Source organism: Coregonus lavaretus (genome assembly GCF_964263955.1).
Source record: "Coregonus lavaretus genome assembly, chromosome: 1".
Classification (NCBI taxonomy): domain Eukaryota; kingdom Metazoa; phylum Chordata; class Actinopteri; order Salmoniformes; family Salmonidae; genus Coregonus; species Coregonus lavaretus.
The window spans coordinates 83355294-83375690 of NC_139988.1; the positions used below are offsets into that span (position 1 = coordinate 83355294).

Sequence of the window (20397 nt, forward strand, 5' to 3'; positions counted from 1 at the left end):
GAGAGAAAGCAGGGGAGAGATTGTGAGAGAAAGAGAGAGCAAGAGGGGGAGAGAGAGATAGGGGATAGAGAGAGATGAGGAGAGTGAGGGAGAAATGGGGAGAGAGAAGGGGGAGAAACAGAAGGGGGAAAAAGAGAGAGAAGAGGGGGCGAGAGAAGAGGGGTGGAGGGGGTGAGAGAAAAGGGGGGGAGGGGCGAGATAAGAGGGGGGGAGGGGTGAGATAAGAGGGGCGAAAGAAGAGGGGGGGAGGGGGCGAAAGAAGAGGGGGGGAGGGGGGGAAAGAAGAGGGGGCGAAAGAAGAGGGGGGGAGGGGGCGAAAGAAGAGGGGGGGAGGGGGCGAAAGAAGAGGGGGGGAGGGGGCGAAAGAAGAGGGGGGAGGGGGCGAGAGAAGAGGGGGGAGGGGGCGAGAGAAGAGGGGGGAGGGGGCGAGAGAAGAGGGGGGGAGGGGGCGAGAGAAGAGGGGGCGAGAGAAGAGGGGGCGAAAGAAGAGGGGGGGAGGGGGCGAGAGAAGAGGGGGGGAGGGGCGAGAGAAGAGGGGGGGAGGGGGCGAGAGAAGAGGGGGGAGGGGGCGAGAGAAGAGGGGGGGAGGGGGCGAGAGAAGAGGGGGGAGGGGGCGAAAGAAGAGGGGGGGAGGGGAGGAAAGAAGAGGGGGGGAGGGGGCGAAAGAAGAGGGGGGGAGGGGGCGAAAGAAGAGTGGGGAGGGGGCGAGAGAAGAGGGGGCGAAAGAAGAGGGGGGGAGGGGCGAAAGAAGGGGGGGGAGGGGGCGAGAGAAGAGGGGGGAGGGGGCGAGAGAAGAGGGGGGGAGGGGGCGAGAGAAGAGGGGGGAGGGGGCGAGAGAAGAGGGGGCGAAAGAAGAGGGGGGAGGGGGCGAGAGAAGCGGGGGGGAGGGGGCGAGAGAAGAGGGGGCGAAAGAAGAGGGGGGGAGGGGGCGAGAGAAGAGGGGGGGAGGGGGCGAGAGAAGAGGGGGGGAGGGGGGGAGGGGGCGAGAGCGCGAGCGAGAGGAGAGCACGCGAGAGAGAGAAAGGGGGGGACAGAGAGAAGGGGGTGAGAGACGGGGGTGAGAGCGAGAGAAAGAGAGAGAGCGAGAGCATGTTTGGAATGCCAGAGGATGAAAGAGAGAGGGAGATGCACAACAAATCTGTCAGGAGGGGATAGAGATGATACGCTTGGTCCGGGTCAAGGCAGCACATCAGAGGCTCAGCGCCACAGTGGGGCCCTGGCCATGCAGCTTCAACGTGCCTCAGCCAAAGACGGCGCGGGAGCCCCAGGCCCAGACAGACGGGCTGCATTCTGATGCGCTCCCAGCCCAGCCGGGCTTCCTTTGGCCGCTACCAACTGCCCACACCCCTCCTTGGTCCCTACACTCCATTCACTCCAGCCCAGCCAGACAAACACACAGTCTCTGCGTGACCGAGAAATGAGTGCATACATGCCTATAAACTGAATGTATAAATGCATTATAAATGCCTGCTGGCTCCTGCTCCGACGCCGTGTGGTTTCAGTGCATGCTAGGCAACCCAGTCATAGTGTGCCTCTGGTTTGGAGCCTTCTCCATCCATCTCAATAAACGAGCTGCGATCGTACAGAAGGGCTCTGCTAGCTCCCAGGGAGGGGGATGAGAGGTGTGGGTTGGGCTCCGCCATGTTGTTAGGGTCTTTGGGGTCCAGGTTAAGCTCGCTCGCCCTCTGTGGTGTCCGCAGCAGCACACCCCCACCCCCTCCTCGCTCTTACTCTCTCTCGCTCTCTCTCAATCTGTCTATCGCTCTCTCTTTCTCTCTCGGTTTAGCTCTCCCTCTCCCAGACAGACAGACATGCTATGCTAATCTAGTTGAGACTCAGAGAGGCAGGGGCATTGTGATGCTGAGAGGAGAAGGAACAGAACAGACTACCCCCTGCTTGATTAATTTAAAAAGGGAGATTCAAGGTAAAAAGAAGCAATGTGCCCTGAACATGCAGGCAATTGTAAACTCACAATAGACACACACAATAACAGAAAAATTGGATTCCAGGATCAAAAAGGTAATATGGCCGAACAAGCAGCCACACACAAACAGATCTAGCGATGACACATTGACAAAGATTACCAGAGAATGGAGACTGTACTATTTTCCACAGCGGACACACAGGTTATGTACACAAACAAACAAACCAAACCCCTAAGGCCATCTGTACACAAACAGAAGATGGTGCTAGTAACATCACGATAAACAGCCTTGGACAAACAACTATAACATGGGCCTAATCGACTGTCTACATGGGGTTTGTTCGACAGTACACTTTCTACTGTGGTCTAGTGTGTGTATGTATGTGTGTGTGTCTGGTGTTAAACACTGGGTCTTACCTGTCGAGCTTGAATGGGGTCCTCTCTGGATTCTGGACTCAATGTATCCAGAGTCAGAGTGTCGTCCATCTCACTACCACCCTCCACCTACACAACACCACCAAAACATACAGGATTCACTCATGTTAGGCTTGTTACTTGCTGAATCACTCATGTTAGGCTTGTTACTTGCTGAATCACTCATGTTAGGCTTGTTACTTGCTGAATCACTCATGCTCCAGAGGGAGAGAAGAGTGTCTGCCAAATGACTAAAATGTAAACGTAATATTTATTCTGGCCAACTACTGTATACCTTTGAGTTTTTTTTGCTATTAAAAAGAGTCCGTGTTTGGCTGGGGCAGGGCTTATAACAGAAGGCAGGATCGTCAACAGCAGGGACTGTAACCCAGCACTATAATAGCTGCGTTTGTTTCTTTGTGATTGTTCCATAAACTCTCCAAACTCTGTTTGCAGTTTTTATAGCACACCCTCAGTCTGATAGAACAGAACAGGAGAGTCATTTCAATTGATCACTAAAAAGGTAAGTCTGTTCCTAACACAACAATGGCTTTAAATATATATATATATATATATATATATATATATATATATATATATATATATATATATATATATATATGTACACACTACCGTTCAACAGTTTGGGGTCACTTAGAAATGTCCTTGTTTTCGAAATAAAAGCAATTTCTTTGTCCCTTAAAATAACATCAAATTGATCAGAAATACAGTGTAGACATTGTTAATGTTGTAAATGACTATTGTAGCTGGAAACAGCAGATTTTTAATGGAATATCTACAGGCCCATTATCAGCAACCATCAGTCCTGTGTTCCAATGGCACGTTGTGTTTGCTAATCCAAGTTTATCATTTTAAAAGGCTAATTGATCATTAGAAAACCCTTTGCAATTATGTTAGCACAGCTGAAAACTGTTGTGCTGATTAAAGAAGCAATAAAACTGGCCTTCTTGAGACTAGTTGAGTATCTGGAGCATCAGCAATTGTGGGTTCGATTACAGGCTCAAAATGGCCAGAAACAAATAACTTTCTGTTGCAAAGAAAAAGCCATATCTCAGACTGGCCAATAAAAAGAAAAGATTAAGATGTGCAGTCTGAGATATGGCTTTTTCTTTGCAACAGAAAGTTATTTGTCAACCATTGGAACACAGGATTGATGGTTGCTGATAATGGGCCTCTGTACGCCAATGTAGATATTCCATTAAAAATCAGCCGTTTCCAGCTACAATAGCCATTTACAACATTAACAATGTCTACACTGTATTTCTGATCAATTTGATGTTGTTTTAATGGACAACATTTTTTGATTTTCTTTCGGAAACAAGGACATTTCTAAGTGACCCCAAACTTTTGAATGGTAGTGTATTTATCACTTATTTTAATAGCGGCTTGGGTGAAATATATTCCTGCTTGACAGGCGACAGTAAACAGCAATGTTCACAGGGCTCAAGGTTCCGTCATAAGCTCTCCCGTAAGATCTTATCCATGGGAAAGAAATTAAATGTGTTAAACAGAAAATGCTTAATCTTGTAACAAACAATACAAACATACAGATGTAGTATCTTAATTTGATCACCCTGTTGCAGGAGAACTTTCCTGCAATGCAGGACATTTTAAACTTGCAGTGTATTTGACGTTTAAAAATACTTCTGAAGTTTGTAATTACTTTATTTTACCTTTATCAACCCTTACAAAAAGGTCCACATAATAATTAAGATTTCCTGTTGCTGCAGGATTATTTTCCTGCTGTAGCAAACTGGCTCAAATTAAGATCCTAGTTGTAGGCTTATTGCCTGTACCAAACCTGACACACAAGTTGTTGCGCCATCCACATTTCAACAAGCACCAGAGTGTTACTATGTGTGATCATGGTGTGATGGAGTGTTTTGTGAGCCACTCCCTATGGAGCTGTGGAGAGGAGGATGATCCTGTGTAGCAACATGAGAGGGATCAGTGTAGAAAAGTCTAGAAGGGGTTGTCTGTCTCCAGCTCTCTGTCTGAACCTGTCTTTCCCTCCTCTCTAATCCCAGTCGTCTCAGTGCGTAAATGGGAGGGAGTCTGAAAGATGCTCTTCAATTTGGCTACAACTGCCCGGAGCCCACCAACGGAGCTCAGCTCCCTCAAAGATCTAAGATCGGATCAACATAAGATTTATAATTCTCACATGAAACCCTTAGACATTCATTACAGTAGACAGACCCATATCATGACTGTATAATTCCAATTCTATTTCTATGATCGTGACACCATTTTGTCATGGAGGGAGAGGAGATGTAGAAAGACATTTTACATGGGATCATTTGACGAGTCAACAAGCATCTATTGGTTTTCTATCTCTATGGGCCAGATTCCTGAGGACTGAAGCTATAAAGGAATTCCGTTGTAAACAAGATCAAAGATCCTGTATAAATGAAGGATGAATAAAATCCACACCAATATTTGTCCAGTCAGTGTGTCCAGTACAGCTACAGTCAGTGTGTCCAGTACAGAAAGCAAGAGCTTCTGAATTGAGAAAATCTTGTGCAATACACCGACGCATGTCTTGTATTCAAGATCCTAAATGGCCTGGCTCCTCCCCAACTTAGTACTTTTGAACAGAAAACCCAAACCCATGGCAGCAGATCCACAAGGTCTGACATGAGAGGTGACTATAGTTCCCTTAAGGAAAAGCACCTTTAGTCAATCTGCTTTCTCTGTGAGAGCTTCCCATGTCTGGAACACACTGCCATCAGACACACACAAACACACACAACCTATCGCACTTTCACAAAAAACAAAGATATGGCTAAAGGCCAATCAGACTTGTGAACATAATCCCTAGCAGCGTATTGCAGCTCTCCATGTTGTCTGTAGCTTGTGAGGTGTGGAAACACTTTGTTGCTTTTATGTATTTTGTTTTGTTGCTTTCTGTACTACTGCCCTGTCAACGTGCTACGTGTTGCTTGTCCTATGTTGCTCTGCATGTGCTCACTGCTCATTGTTTGTCTGTATTGCTTTACTTAGATTTGTGTGTATTGGGAATATGTTGTGAAATTGTTAGATATTACTTGTTAGATATACTGCACTGTCGGAGCCAGAAACAAAAGCATTTTGCTACACCCGCAATAACATCTGCTAAACACGTGTATGTGACCAATACAAATTTGATTTGATTTATTGTTATTGTAATTGTTTTTAATAACCTGCCCAGGGACTGCGGTTGAAAATTAGCCGGCTGGCTAAAACAGGCACTTTTACTGAAACATTGATTCATGTGCACTGTCCCTGTAAAAACCAAAATAAACTCAACTCAACACGTTAGAATCACCTTTGGCAGTGATTACAGCAGTGAGTCTTTCTGGGTAAGTCTCTAATGTCGTGTCTACACTTGACACTTACATGCAACTTCTGCTATCAGAATACGAAGATCGCATTGAAAAGACGGGTCTAGACGCACAAAAGTCGCTTTGTGGTCTGATTGCGTCCAGATCTGGCTGACCACTTCAGGAGGTGGTCAGGGATGCATTGTGTGCGGATTTCTCCTCAGTCTGAAAACAAATCAGGCTACCGAAAGCGCATACAGTGGGCAACGTCATCAGCACTCCTCCCACAAGTCTCCAGAAAACGTGGCCTCTTCCTAAGTGGCCTAAGAGCTTTGCACACCTGGATTGTACAATATTTGCACATTATTCTTCAAGCTCTGTTAAGTTGGATGTTTATCATTGCTTGACAACCATTTTCAAGTCTTGCCACAGATTTTCAAGCCGATTTAAATCGAAAATGTAACTAGGCCACTTAGGAACATTCAACGTCGTCTTAGTAAGCAACTCCAGTGCATATTTGGCCTTGTGTTTTAGGCTATTGTCCTGCTGAAAGGGACATTTGTCTCCCAGTGTCTGTTGGAAAGCACACTAAACCAGGTTTTCCTCTAGGATTTTGCCTGTGCTTAGCTCTATTCCGTTTATTTTTATCCTAAAAAACTCTAGTCCTTGCCGATGACAAGCATACCCATAAGATGATGCAGCCACCACCATGCTTGAAAATATGAAGAGTGGGACTCAGTGATGTGTTGTGTTTGCCCCAAACATAACGTCACATGTTTTTAGAATTTTACTTTAGTGTTTTATTGCAAACAGGATGCATATTTTTTATTCTGTACAGGCTTCCTTCTTTTCACGCTGTAATTTAGGTTAGTATTGTGAAGTAACTACAATGTTGTTGATCCATCTTCAGTTTTCTCCTATCACAGCCATTAAACTCTAACTGTTTTAAAATCACCATTGGCCTCATGGTGAAATCCCCAAGCGGTTTCCTTCCTCTCCGGCAACTGAGAAAGGACGCCTTTATCTTTATAGTGACTGGGTGTATTGATAGACCATCCAAACTGTTATTAATAACTTCACCATGCTCAAAGAGATATTAAATTAATTTGTCAACATTTCTAAAAACATAATTCCACTTTGACATGATTGGTTATTGTGTGTAGGCCAGTGACACAAAATCTCAATTTAATCCATAAAAAAAAAAAATGTGGGAAAAGTCAAGGGGTGTGAATACTTTCTGAAGGCACTAAACAGTATAAACAGAAAACAAGCCGTGAGTAAACCAATAACAGCCTGGTGCAATCAGACACCTCACATCGCCACCACATTTATCTCCCATTCCTCACTGACAGAGACGCATTATTAGCCTTGAGCATCATCATTCCCACAGCCTCAGTTGCTGGAGATTTGGGGAATCGCCCGCTGTCATCATTGATTCTGTCAGATTGGCACCCAGAGATATGAATTGTCTGTGGGAGGTGGATGGGGCCGTGCAAATCTATGATGCGAGTGATGACAATAGTGTCGACAACAGCCCTATGGGACTGCAGTGGGACAACAACAGAATCACTGTTGGGATGCATATATATATTAACCTTCCCTATATAGTACACTACTTTTGACCAGGACCCATAAGGCTTTGGTTAAAAGTAGTGCACTACATAGGGAATAGGGTGCCATTTGGAACGCGAATCATCCCTTGTGTCCAAGCTGGGAGAAAGTCAGGTCAGAGATGGCTCTGTCTAACGTGGTTTGTTGTTCTAATAAAATAATATTTAGCATGGCTATATATAGTCGGAGAGGCCGGGGATCATTTCGGGGAAATTAATTGTTTCCCAGAAGCAGTCAAAAGGTTGATTGTGTAATAAAAATATTCAGCTCGGCAGTATGTCTCTGCCTTTCATAGGCTACTGCAGTGAGCCTACTGTTACACAGGCAGCATGGCGTAAAGATCCCCAAACGTCACAGAAGATGATATTGGTGCCAGTCACTCTCCTACTAATCTCACCGGCTGAGATACTATGTCCCAACTTAACCTTGCAGATATGTACAAACTCAGAGTCTGCATACCAAATGGAATCCTTTTTGCTACATAGTGCACTACTTCTGACCAGAACCATATGGGCCCTGTTCAAAAGTAGTGCACTACATAGGGAATAGGGTGCCATTTGGGACACAGTATGTGCCCCCCTGCTTTCTCTTAGGACTATGGGGGAGGGAGATAAATGGAAAATCAATAGGAACAGGGTGCGCCAACAGTGACTATTGAGCATCGTTCTTCAGACACACAGCAGAGAGAACTAAAGCCTCTCCTGCAGAAAGCAACACCGCCAATCTGACATGGTCTGTGCAGCCCACTGTTTAAACCCATCTGTGACTGTGCAAATACACCTTAGATGTTGAGGAAAATAGTATTGGAGGGGAAAATCGTAGGTTATCAACAGAGCCTGTTGAGTGACAATACACAGCTAATAATAATTCCAGCCTGGATCAGTCTCACCAAGATACAAATGATCGTATGACTCTCCAAGTAGATCTCAGTATGAGTCGCCTCCCTAGCATTGACAGAAAAACACCAACGGTGTAATCAGTGAGTCAGTGTGTTTGAATCATAACAATACATGGAAATAGTGTGATTGTTCGCATTTAAGTGCATTATCCCCCGTGTGTGTGTTCTACAGAGTACGAGTGGAGCAGAAGCTGTGTGTGTGTGTGTGTGTGTGTGTGTGTGTGTGTGTGTGCGCGTGTGTGCGTGTGTGTGTGTGAGTGTGCGTGTGTGTGTGTGTGTCCGACCTGCAGCAGGAGCTTTAGGTGTTCTAGCTGGGTCTTGACAGAGTAGCAGTCCTCCGCCATGTGTTTCAATGTCAGCTCGTCCAGCTCCACCACCTGGTGAAGACCTGCCAAGCCTGTGCCCTGGTACCCATCATACGGCTGGAACCCAACGCCACTACTGGAGAGGCAGAGGGACAGGGAGGGCGAAAGACCGAGAGGGGGGAGGGACAGTCAGAGATGGGAAGAGAGAGGAGACAGTCAGTCACTGCACGTGAGACGGGGGTGAATCGGAGTCCCCACGGGAGGAAGCCTGTGACAGGTGAGTGGCAGGTAGGGGGTCAATACATGTTATCCACTTATCAGGGCACGAGTAGCCGTCTCCCACATGTCAGCAGTGCACACATACATCATTCACATTGACCTAGGTCAATCTCTCTCAAACCACGTATATTGTACAGCAGGGCTCTCCAACCCTGTTCCTGGAGTGCTACCCTCCTGTAGGTTTGAACTCCCACCCTGTTCCTGGAGAGCTACCCTCCTGTAGGTTTGAACTCCCACCCTGTTCCTGGAGAGCTACCCTCCTGTAAGTTTGAACTCCAACCCTGTTCCTGGAGAGCTACCCTCCTGTAGGTTTGAACTCCCACCCTGTTCCTGGAGAGCTACCCTCCTGTAGGTTTGAACTCCCACCCCGTTCCTGGAGAGCTACCCTCCTGTAAGTTTGAACTCCAACCCTGTTCCTTGAGAGCTACCCTCCTGTAGGTTTGTACTCCAACCCTGTTCCTTGAGAGCTACCCTCCTGTAGGTTTGTACTCCAACCCTGTTCCTGGGGAGCTACCTTCCTGTAGGTTTGAACTCCAACCCTGATCCTGGAGAGCAACCATCCTGTAGGTTTGAACTCCAACCCCAGTTGTAACTAACCTGATACAGCTTATCAACCAAGCTAATCAGATGCGCTAGATTAGGGTTGGAGCAAAAACCGACAGGGCGGTAGATCTCCAGGAACAGGGTTGGAGAGCCCTGCTGTAGAGTATCGCAATATTCATTTTTGTCTATTACGTTTTTTGTTAACGTTAGCTAGCGCTAGTCGGCTGTACCTACACCAAAACTCCGGTATTTACCATCCTATAGGTTGTTCTCCATCTTTTTTAAATGGTGATCCAACATGTTTTCAGCACTTTTACCTCCAAAACTCATTTTCTCATGCGCTCTCGTCTCTCTGCAGCAGACATACAGTATAGTGACAATATGTTCCGAACATCGAATCGCAATACATATAGAATCGTGACACACATCGAATCGCAATACATATAGAATCGTGACACACATCGAATCGCAATACATATAGAATCGTGACACACATCGAATCGCAATACATATAGAATCGTGACACACATCGAATCGCAATACATTTAGAATCGTGACACACATATAATCGCAATACATATAGAATCGTGACACACATAGAATCGCAATACATATAGAATCGTGACACACATCGAATCGCAATACATATAGAATCGTGACACACATAGAATCGCAATACATATCGTAACAATATTGTATCGTGAGGTCCCTGGCAATTCCCAGCCCGACTATCAATAACCAGAGGGCAAACGCAGAGATACAGTCAAGAGTGCCAGGATTTGTGTGACAAAGAAATGTGATTTAATGCCACCCAGCAGCTCACCGGTTGTCATTGTGGAGGTGGTCCTCTGCAGTCCAACAGAGCCGTCTCCTCCAGTGGGCCAGATGGGACATCCCATCAGTATCTACAACAGGAGACAAGCAGACAAAGGCATGGAGTCAAAGGAGGACCATACACACACACAGACAGCCACACATTCTTATTAATGATTTGGCTAAATAAATAAATACATTCAACAGTTAAATGTTGGAGTGAGATAAGATGATGCTAATATCCTCCGATATAACTGAACAAGACCTGCAGAACATTTTATTACGTACAGTCAATTGAGTGCAAAAGATGGAGACGCATGATCAATCAGAAAACCCCCCACAGATAATGCCTTTTAGAAACACAGGTACTAAAATTCTGTTTTGTTTTGATGAAGAAATTCTTGAGTTTACTAGCAATTAGAAATATTTCGGTCTTTATTTTGATAAACGTATGACTTTTCTGTACGGCACATCTTCCATGGCAGACTCAGCAAGTAGAGCTCTTGGAGGAGTTAATGGAGAAACAAAAACACAAAAAGATATTGGTTATGCCTCGTATTCCAAACTGTATCAGACGTGTGTGTCCTGTTCTGGACTACTCAGCAGGAGTGTGGGGTGCTAAGAGGTATCTCAAAAACAAACATGTTCACAACAGAGCTATCCGTTATTTTCTGGGTGTCCACAACTTCGATCCTATCCTAGCAATAACTGGGGACATGGGCTGGGAAGCCTGTGAGGTGAGATGGAAGGCATGCATGGTGAGACTTTGGAATAGACTGTTATGTTAATTGCCAGAATAGCCAGCAAAGTTTTTCACTGGGATCTCACCATAGGCGGAGCCTGGGCATCTGACATGTCTGAACTTTTTCAACAGTAACTGTGAACATCCGTACAAAAATCGAATGAAGGGAGACTAGACGCTTTTAAAAACAACTGGGTGGAGGAGATTATCGTAAACCCACATTTAGAACTTTTTGTTTGATTAAGGTGGACGATTTCAAGTGTGAGAGATATGTTAAGTACAACCTACCTGAACGCAGGTGGTCAACTATGCGCACAGGTAAGATCAGCGATATTGCCCCTGCGTATTCAAACAGGTCGGTACTGTGGTGAAATGGAAGAGGAGAGACTTTGTAATTACTGTGACCTCGAAGGGGTAGAGAGTGAAAATCACTTCATCCCCTGTTGCCTCTTACCACAATACATGCTTGTCTCTATTCCAGAAAGCCCACCAGGTAAATCCTGGCATTATGTGGCTGAGAGACAAGGAAAAAGTAAAAATGGTTATTTGTCAATCGTATATTCCAGTTAGCAGAATGTTTTGGATAGCCTATAGTTAAATGTATTATTTAGTTCTAGACATAGGCGGCAGGTAGCTTAGTGGTTAAGAGCGTTGTGCCAGTAACCGAAAGATCGCTGGTTCTAATCCCCGAGCCAACTAGGTGAAAAATCTGTCGATGTGCCCTTGAGCAAGGCACTTAACCCTAATTGCTCCTGTAAGTCGCTCTGGATAAGAGCGTCTGCTAAATAATGTAAATGTAAATGTATACACCAAAGCGCACATACAATGCCTTGGAATTCTTCTGGAATTAAAATTGATTGAAATATACAAAAAAATCCTAGAGGAAAACCTGCTTAATTCTGCTTTACACCATACAGTGGGAGAGGAATTCACCTTTCAGCAGGTAGTGCTGAGCGATTAACCGAAATGTCAGTTATTTTTCGTTTTTAAACAACTAATTGACCAAAGTCGGTTCAATTATTTGAATTCCATTTTGTTAGGGGGTTTTTTCTAGGAGCTCAATGTGCACATTGCACTGCAGTCTAGAGATCAAATCAGATCAAGCCCGAACTGTGCAATGTAGTAGGTAGTTGTAGTTTCCAAAAGGCCAGAAAGCTTTTCCGGTCTGTGTGTCTTTTACGCCATCATGGGACTTGTATTAATTGTTTTATTCTGCGTTGTTACAGCATTCAACCCCCATAATGCATAGTGCATTTAATGTCTTTAAATCAACCATTTATCGGATCATCAACAACTTCAAGGAGAGAGGTTCAATTGTTGTGAAGAAGGCGTCAGGGCGCCCAAGAAAGTCCAGCAAGCGTCAGGACCATCTCCTAAAGTTGATTCAGCTGCGGGATCGGGGCACCACCAGTGCAGAGCTTGCTCAGGAATGGCAGCAGGCAGGTGTGAGTGCATCTGCACGCACAGTGAGGCGAAGACTTTTGGAGGATGGCCTGGTGTCAGAAGGGCAGCAAAGAAGCCACTTCTCTCCAGGAAAAACATCAGGGACAGACTGATATTCTGCAAAAGGTACAGGGATTGGACTGCTGAGGACTGGGGTAAAGTCATTTTCTCTGATGAATCCCCTTTCCGATTGTTTGGGGCATCCGGAAAACACCTTGTCCAGAGAAGACAAGGTGAGCGCTACCATCAGACCTGTGACATGCCAACAGTAAAGCATCCTGAGACCATTCATGTGTGGGGTTGCTTCTCAGCCAAGGGAGTGCGCTCACTCACAATTTTGCCTAAGAACACAGCCATGCATAAATTGTACCAACACATCCTCAGAGAGCAACTTCTCCCAACCATCCAAGAACAGTTTGGTGACGACCAATGTCTTTTCCAGCATGATGGAGCACCTTGCCATAAGGCAAAAGTGATAACTAAGTGGCTCGGGGAACAAAACATTGAAATTTTGAGTCCATGGCCAGGAAACTCCCCGGACCTTAATCCCATTGAGAACTTGTGGTCGATCCTCAAGAAGCGGGTGGACAAACAAAAACACACAAATTCTGACAAACTCCAAGCATTGATTATGCAAGAATGGGCTGCCATCAGTCAGGATGTGGCCCAGAAGTTAATTGACAGCATGCCAGAACGGATTGCAGAGGTCTTGAAAAAGAAGGGTCAACACTGCAAATATTGACTCTCTGCATAAACTTAATGTAATTGTCAATAAAATACTTTGACACTTATGGAATGCTTGTAATTGTACTTCAGTATAAAATAGTAACATCTGACAAAAATATCTCATAACACTGAAGCAGCGAACTTTGTGAAGACCAATACTTGTGTCATTCTCAAAACTTTTGACCACAGCTGTACAACACAAGGCCAAATCTACACTGGAGTTGCTTACCAGGGAATGTTCCTGAGTGGCCAAGTTACAGTTTTGACTTAAATCTGCTTGAAAATCTATGGCAAGACTTGAACATTGCTGTCTAGCCATGATCCCCAACATCTTGACAGAGCTTTAAGAATTATAAAAATAATAAATGGGCTAATATTGCACAATCCAGTGATTTCCCCAAGAAGACTCACAGAGGAAGGCCCTAAAAATTGTCAAAGACGCCAGCCACCCTAGCCATAGACTGTTCTCTCTGCTACAGCACGGCAAGCGGTACCGGAGCGCCAAGTCTTGGTCCAAAAGGCTTCTTAACAGCTTCTACCCCCCACCCCATCCCCCTCTTTTACGCTGCTGCTACTCTGTTTATTATTTATGCACAGTCACTTTAACTCTACCCACATGTACATATTACCTAAATTACCTCGACTAACCGGTGCCCCCGCACATTGACTCTGTACCGGTACCCCCTGTATATAGCCTCCCTACTGTTATTTTCCTGCTGCTCTATAACAATTTGGTTATTTTTTTATTTTGTGTATATATATATATATATATATATATATATATATATATATATATATATATATATATATATATATATATATAATGCAAAGAAAATAAGTTCATGTTCATTTTTAAACAACACAATAGTTATGTTTTAACTTAGGAATAACCCTGATTTTCAATCACAGCTTTCATGCGTCTTGGCATCAACAGTCTTTGATTGTCTTTCAACAGTCTTTCACATTGATGTTGGGTGACTTTATGCCACTGCTGGCGCAAAAATTCAAGCAGCTCGGCTTTGTTTGATGGCTTGTGAGCATCCATCTTCCTCTTGATCACATTCCAGAAGTTTTCAATGGGGTTCAGGTCTGGAGATTGGGCTGGCCATGACAGGGTCTTGATCTGGTGGTCCTCCATCCACACCTTGATTGACCTGGCTGTGTGGCATGGTGCATTGTCCTGCTGGAAAAACCAATCTTCAGAGTTGGGGAACAATGTCAGAGCAAAAGGAAGCAAGTTCTCTTCCAGGACAACCTTGTACGTGGCTTGACTCATGCGTCCTTCACAAAGACAAATCTGCCCGATTTCAGCCTTGCTGAAGCACCCCCAGATCATCACCGATCCTCCACCAAATTTCACAATGGGTGCGAGACACTGTGGCTTGTACAGTGAGGGAAAAAAGTATTTGATCCCCTGCTGATTTTGTACGTTTGCCCACTGACAAAGACATGATCAGTCTATAATTTTAATGGTAGGTTTATTTGAACAGTGAGAGACAGAATAACAACAACAAAATCCAGAAAAACGCATGTCAAAAATGTTATCAATTGATTTGCATTTTAAATGAGGGAAATAAGTATTTGACCCCTCTGCAAAACATGACTTAGTACTTGGTGGCAAAACCCTTGTTGGCAATCACAGAGGTCAGACGTTTCTTGTAGTTGGCCACCAGGTTTGCACACATTTCAGGAGGGATTTTGTTCCACTCCTCTTTGCAGATCTTCTCCAAGTCATTAAGGTTGAGGCTGACGTTTGGCAACTCAAACCTTCAGCTCCCTCCACAGATTTTCTATGGGATTAAGGTCTGGAGACTGGCTAGGCCACTCCAGGACCTTAATGTGCTTCTTCTTGAGCCACTCTTTTGTTGCCTTGGCCGTGTGTTTTGGGTCATTGTCATGCTGGAATACCCATCCACGACCAATTGTCAATGCCCTGGCTGAGGGAAGGAGGTTCTCACCCAAGATTTGACGGTACATGGCCCCGTCCATCGTCCCTTTGATGCGGGGAAGTTATCCTGTCCCCTTAGCAGAAAAACACCCCCAAAGCAAAATGTTTCCACCTCCATGTTTGACGGTGGGGATGGTGTTCTTGTGGTCATAGGCAGCATTCCTCCTCTTCCAAACACGGCGAGTTGAGTTGATGCCACAGAGCTCCTTTTTGGTCTCATCTGACCACAACACTTTCACCCAGTTCTCCTCTGAATCATTCAGATGTTCATTAGCAAACTTCAGACGGGCATGTATATGTGCTTTCTTGAGCAGGGGGACCTTGCGGGCGCTGCAGGATTTCAGTCCTTCACGGCGTAGTGTGTTACCAATTGTTTTCTTGGTGACTATGGTCCCAGCTGCCTTGAGATCATTGACAAGATCCTCCCGTGTAGTTCTGGGCTGATTCCTCACCGTTCTCATGATCATTGCAACTCCACGAGGTGAGATCTTGCATGGAGCCCCAGGCTGAGTGAGATTGACAGTTATTTTGTGTGTCTTCCATTTGCTAATAATCGCACCAACTGTTGTCACCTTCTCACCAAGCTCCAGCCTTGTGTAGGTCTACAATCTTGTCCCTGACATCCTTGGAGAGCTCTTTAGTCTTGGCCATGGTGGAGAGTTTGGAATTGATTGATTGATTGCTTCTGTGGACAGGAGTCTTTTATACAGGTAACAAACTGAGATTAGGAGCACTCCCTTTAAGAGTGTACTCCTAATCTCAGCTCGTTACCTGTATAAAAGACACCTGGGAGCCAGAAATCTTTCTGATTGAGAGGGGATCAAATACTTATTTCCCTCATTAAAATGCAAATCAATTTATAACATTTTTGACATTCACTTTTCTGGATTTTATTGTTGTTATTCTGTCTCTCACTGTTCAAATAAACCTATCATTAAAATTATAGACTGATCATGTCTTTGTCAGTGGGCAAACGTACAAATCAGCAGGGGATCAAATACTTTTTTCCCCTCACTGTAGGCCTCTCCAGGTCTCCGTCTAACCATTAGATGACCAGGTGTTGGGCAAAGCTGAAAATTGGACTCCTCAGAGAAGATGACCTTACTCCAGTCCTCTACGGTCCAATCCTTATGGTCTTTTGCAAACCTCAGCCTGGCTCTTCTTTGCTTCTAATTGATGAAGGGCTTTTTTCTAGCTTTGCACGACTTCAGCCCTGCCCCTAGGAGCCTGTTTCGAACCGTCCTCGCCGTGCACTTCACCCCAGCTGCCGCTTGCCATTCTATTTGTAGGTCACTTGATGTCATCCTATGGTTGTTGAGTGACATTTGAATGAGTTGGCGGTCATCCCGGTAAGTAGAGAGTCGTTTACGCCCTCTGCCGGTCTGTAGCTTTGTTGTTGCCAATGTCTGCTGCTTGACCTTGTTCTTATGAACCGCCGTCTTTGAAATTGTAAGAATGGAAGCAACCTGACGCTCACTGTATCCCTCTGCCAGTAAAGCCAGAATTGAACCCTTCTTTTCCTCACTCAAAACTTTCCTTTTCATGTCTTTTGGCATGGTCAATAGTAATTTTTTGATTAATATTACTTTTGAGGTACTATTAGCACTGTTTTTGCCATCCAGCTGGTCCTATTGCAAGAGGATAGTGATGACCACAGCAGTGGTTTTTATACTTTTCCTTGTTAAATAAGATTTGGTTCAGGTGATTACCTAATCAGTACCTAATTCAGTAGAATGAGGTGTGGCTGTGTTGGAATTCAACAGACACTGGAATGGAATGTCTGTCATACATGTAGAGATGCTGATTTAAGAAAAAATTGCAGTGGTCTCTTAAATTTTTTCCACAGCTGTATATATATATAAAACATTTTTATTTATTTTTTTTCTCCTTTTTAACTTTGCTATTTTTAACTTCACACATTTTTTTTTTCTCCCTTAAAAACTGCATTGTTTGTTACGGGCTTGTAAGTAAGCATTTCACTGTAAGGTCTACACCTGTTGTAGTCGGCACATGTGGCAAATAAAATTTGATTTGATTTTTGCTGTAATTGCTGCCAAAGGTGTTTCTAACATGTACAGTGCATTCGGAAAGTATTCAGACCCCTTGACTTTTTCCACATTTTGTTACAATACAGCCTTATTCTAAAATTGATATAAAAAATACAAAAATCTCAATCTACACACAGTACCCCATATTGACAAAGAAAAAAATTTTTTTGTTGTTGTTGCTAATTTATATATATTTTTTTATGAAATATCACATTTACATAAGTATTCAGACCCTTTACTCAGTACATTGTGAAGCACAATTTGGCAGCGATTACAGCTTTGAGTCTTCTTAGGTATGACGATACAAGCTTGGCACACCTGTATTTGGGGAGTTTCTTCCATTCTTCTCTGCTGATCCTCTCAAGCTCTGTCAGGTTGGATGGGGAGCTCCGCTGCACAGCTATTTTCAGGTCTCTCCAGAGATGTTCGATCGGGTTCAAGTCTGGGCTCTGGCTGGGCCACTCAAGGACATTCAGAGACTTGTCCCGAAGCCACGCCTGCGTTGTCTTGGCTGTGTGCTTCAGGTCATTGTCCTGTTGGAAGATTAACCTTTGCCCCAGTCGGAGGTCCTGAGCGCACTGGAGCAGGTTTTCATCAAGGATCTCTCTGTACTTTGCTCCGTTCATCTTTCCCTCCATCCTGACTAGTCTCCCAGTCCCTGCCGCTGAAAAACATCCCCACAGCATGATGCTGTTACCACCATGCTTCACCGTAGGGATGGTGCCAGGTTTCCTCCAGACGTGACGCTTGGCATTCAGGCCAAAGACTTCAATCTTGGTTTCATCAGACCAGAGCATCTTGTTTCTCATGGTCTTAGAGTATTTAGGTGCCTTTTGGCAAGACATCTCCAAGCGGGCTGTCATGTGCATTTTACGGAGGAGTGGCCACGAACATAAAGGCCTGATTGATGGAGTGATGCAGAGATGGTTGTCCTTCTGGAAGGTTCTCCCATCTCCACAGAGGAACTCTGGAGCTCTTTCATAGTGACCATCGGATTCTTGGTCACCTCCCTGACCAAGGCCCTTCTCCCCCGATTGCTCAGTTTGGCCGGGCGGCCTGCTCTAGGAAGAGTCTTGGTGGTTCCAAACTTCGTCTATTGAAAAATGATGGACACTGTGTTCTTGGGGATCTTCAATGCTGCAGATATTTTCTGGTATCCTTCTCCAGATCTGTGGCGACACGATCGCGTCTCGGAGCTCTACGGACAAGTCCTTCAACATCATGGCTTGGTTTTTGCTCTGACATGCACTGTCAACTGTGGGACCTTATATATACACAGGTGTGTGCCTTTCCAAATCATGTCCAATCAATTGAATTTACCACAGGTGGACTCCAATCAAGTTGTAGATATATCAAGGATGATCAATGGAAACAGGATGCACCTGAGCTCAATTTCGTGTCTCATAGCAAAGGGTCTGAATACTTATGTAAATAAGGTATTTGAAAAACCTGTTTTCTCTGTCATTATGGGGTATTGTGTGTAGATTGATGAGGCTTTTTATTTATTTAATCAATTTTAGAATAAGGCTGTAACGTAACAAACTGTGGAAAAAGTCAAGTGGTCTGAATACTTTCCGAAGTCACTCTTTTAAAAAAGGTTATTAAAAAAATATTCCCCTAGATTGCTGACAAAAATATTACAATTACAGAATTTGAATCCCACTTTGTAACAATACAATTTGAAGAAATCCAAGGGGTATGAATACTTTTACAAGGCACTGTATGTATAGATTGTGTGTATATGGGCCGTCGTTCATACTAATTATTTATTGGGGCTCGACGGGTTTAAAAGCCTTTTTTCGTTTAATGTGTCAATTGATCCTGTAAGGGATGGGTCGCCAACTGGTGATTCGACAAAAAAAAAAACGAATACAAATAAAAACATAACACAAGCCACACATCCTTTAAAGGAATGATGCTACCTGATCTTTCTCAGTTCCACACCATACTCAAAGTCCTATAGTCTATACTGTATAAACAGTGTGTTCAGGTTGCCGGGAGCAGTCAAAAGCAGAGAAAGACATCAGAAGCAATAAGAGCACATAAATCAATCTGATGCCGGAGACTCAGCATCTGCTTGTCTCTGAGGGGTTGGTTTCTCTCACTCTCTCACACACACAAAGAGGCAAACTACAACTCTGCAAACAACAGAACTTAAGTTAAGCTTTATGGAAATGATCGGATTTTGTCTTTTAACACCACAGAAGTCTCTCAGCTTCCCAGGCTGAGTGGGATGAAAATGGCAAAATAGAGACAAAAAAAGGAAGATCTGCGGGAGAGAAAGAGTCGATCCTCCCACGCTCGACATGCTGCTACCAGAGACAAAGAGGGACGAGATAGTTGCCTTGGTTAGTACTGTCTGTGAATTCATCCCTCTCTGCATTGTTTAAGCCTCTGTTGTGTCTGGGTTCTCTGAAGACATGTGTTCTTCTTTCACCCACGATTACGGTTCAAAACCGGACTGCTATGGCGACGCACATGGAATAACAAATAGACCTTAAAAGAAATAACCTGAGCTAGAGCGTGAATTGGTTGTTTTGAAAACTACACCGTCCTAGTCTGTCTGTGTGAACTCACTGGCAGGCAGGAGCCTGGAGATGCCTGAAGAGCCTTGATCGGGAGGCTACGAGGGAGGGGAAAAGTGAAAGCGCTGTTGATGTTTGGGGCTTTTCCTGTCGCAGGAGTGTACAGTAAAAATAGAAAACTAAGGCCTTCCCTTACCTGTACGGGTTTCATGCCTTTAAAGGAAGTTGCTATAGGACCCCTCCCCTTGTACTGGGGTGATGACCTCCTCACTCTAACTATGTCAGTCAAACAGGAGGGAGGGCAGATTGGGAGGCTTGACATGGCCTTATGCTAATTCTAATGCCATGCTTCAACATGATGCTTAGACCGTGAGGTGCATTCCTGTGAAGTCTGACAGGACAGCACTCTCCTTGTTCAGTCCCCTTTTCCCACACTCGCTCCCGGTAGACTAAGTTGCCCGTTGGCACAGATCTAGGAATGGTGTCTAGAGACAAACCACACTCACCGCTGTGCAAGGAGCCATCCTCAGGGAGGTCATCGTCCAGCATGAGATCATCGTCGTCCAGGTCACACCCAGACTCTAGGTTGTCCAGGTTGTTGAGTATGTCCTAGGGTTGTGTGGGGGGGGGGGGGCAGAGAGAGAGACTAAGATTATTCAGTTTGAGGCCTCAGAGTTTTTTTTCTTACAATAACAGAAGAGAAACCATTATGAAAGTGAAGTTCATCTCCTTCAAGGAAAATATGTAATTGAAGAACGAGATTGAAAGACCGAATTCCATGGTAATTTATTACACACAAAAATAAAACTGCTCTCTTGTTCAATAATGTCTGGAGTAAAACTACTTCCATTAGGGTGA

At 44.6% G+C, this 20397-nt stretch overlaps 1 protein-coding gene across 1 annotated transcript in view; it reads right to left on the reverse strand.

Moving 5' to 3' along the window:
- Nucleotides 1-20397, reverse strand: part of ccser2b (coiled-coil serine-rich protein 2b) — a 118262-nt gene that overhangs the window by 36348 nt on the left and 61517 nt on the right. Inside the window, exons 4-7 of the mRNA XM_084179025.1 lie at nt 20046-20148; nt 10118-10199; nt 8452-8608; nt 2342-2428 (exon numbers count right to left, since the gene is read on the reverse strand). Of these exons, the coding sequence (XP_084035151.1) occupies nt 2342-2428; nt 8452-8608; nt 10118-10199; nt 20046-20148 (429 nt within the window). The remainder of the gene's footprint in view (nt 1-2341; nt 2429-8451; nt 8609-10117; nt 10200-20045; nt 20149-20397) is intronic.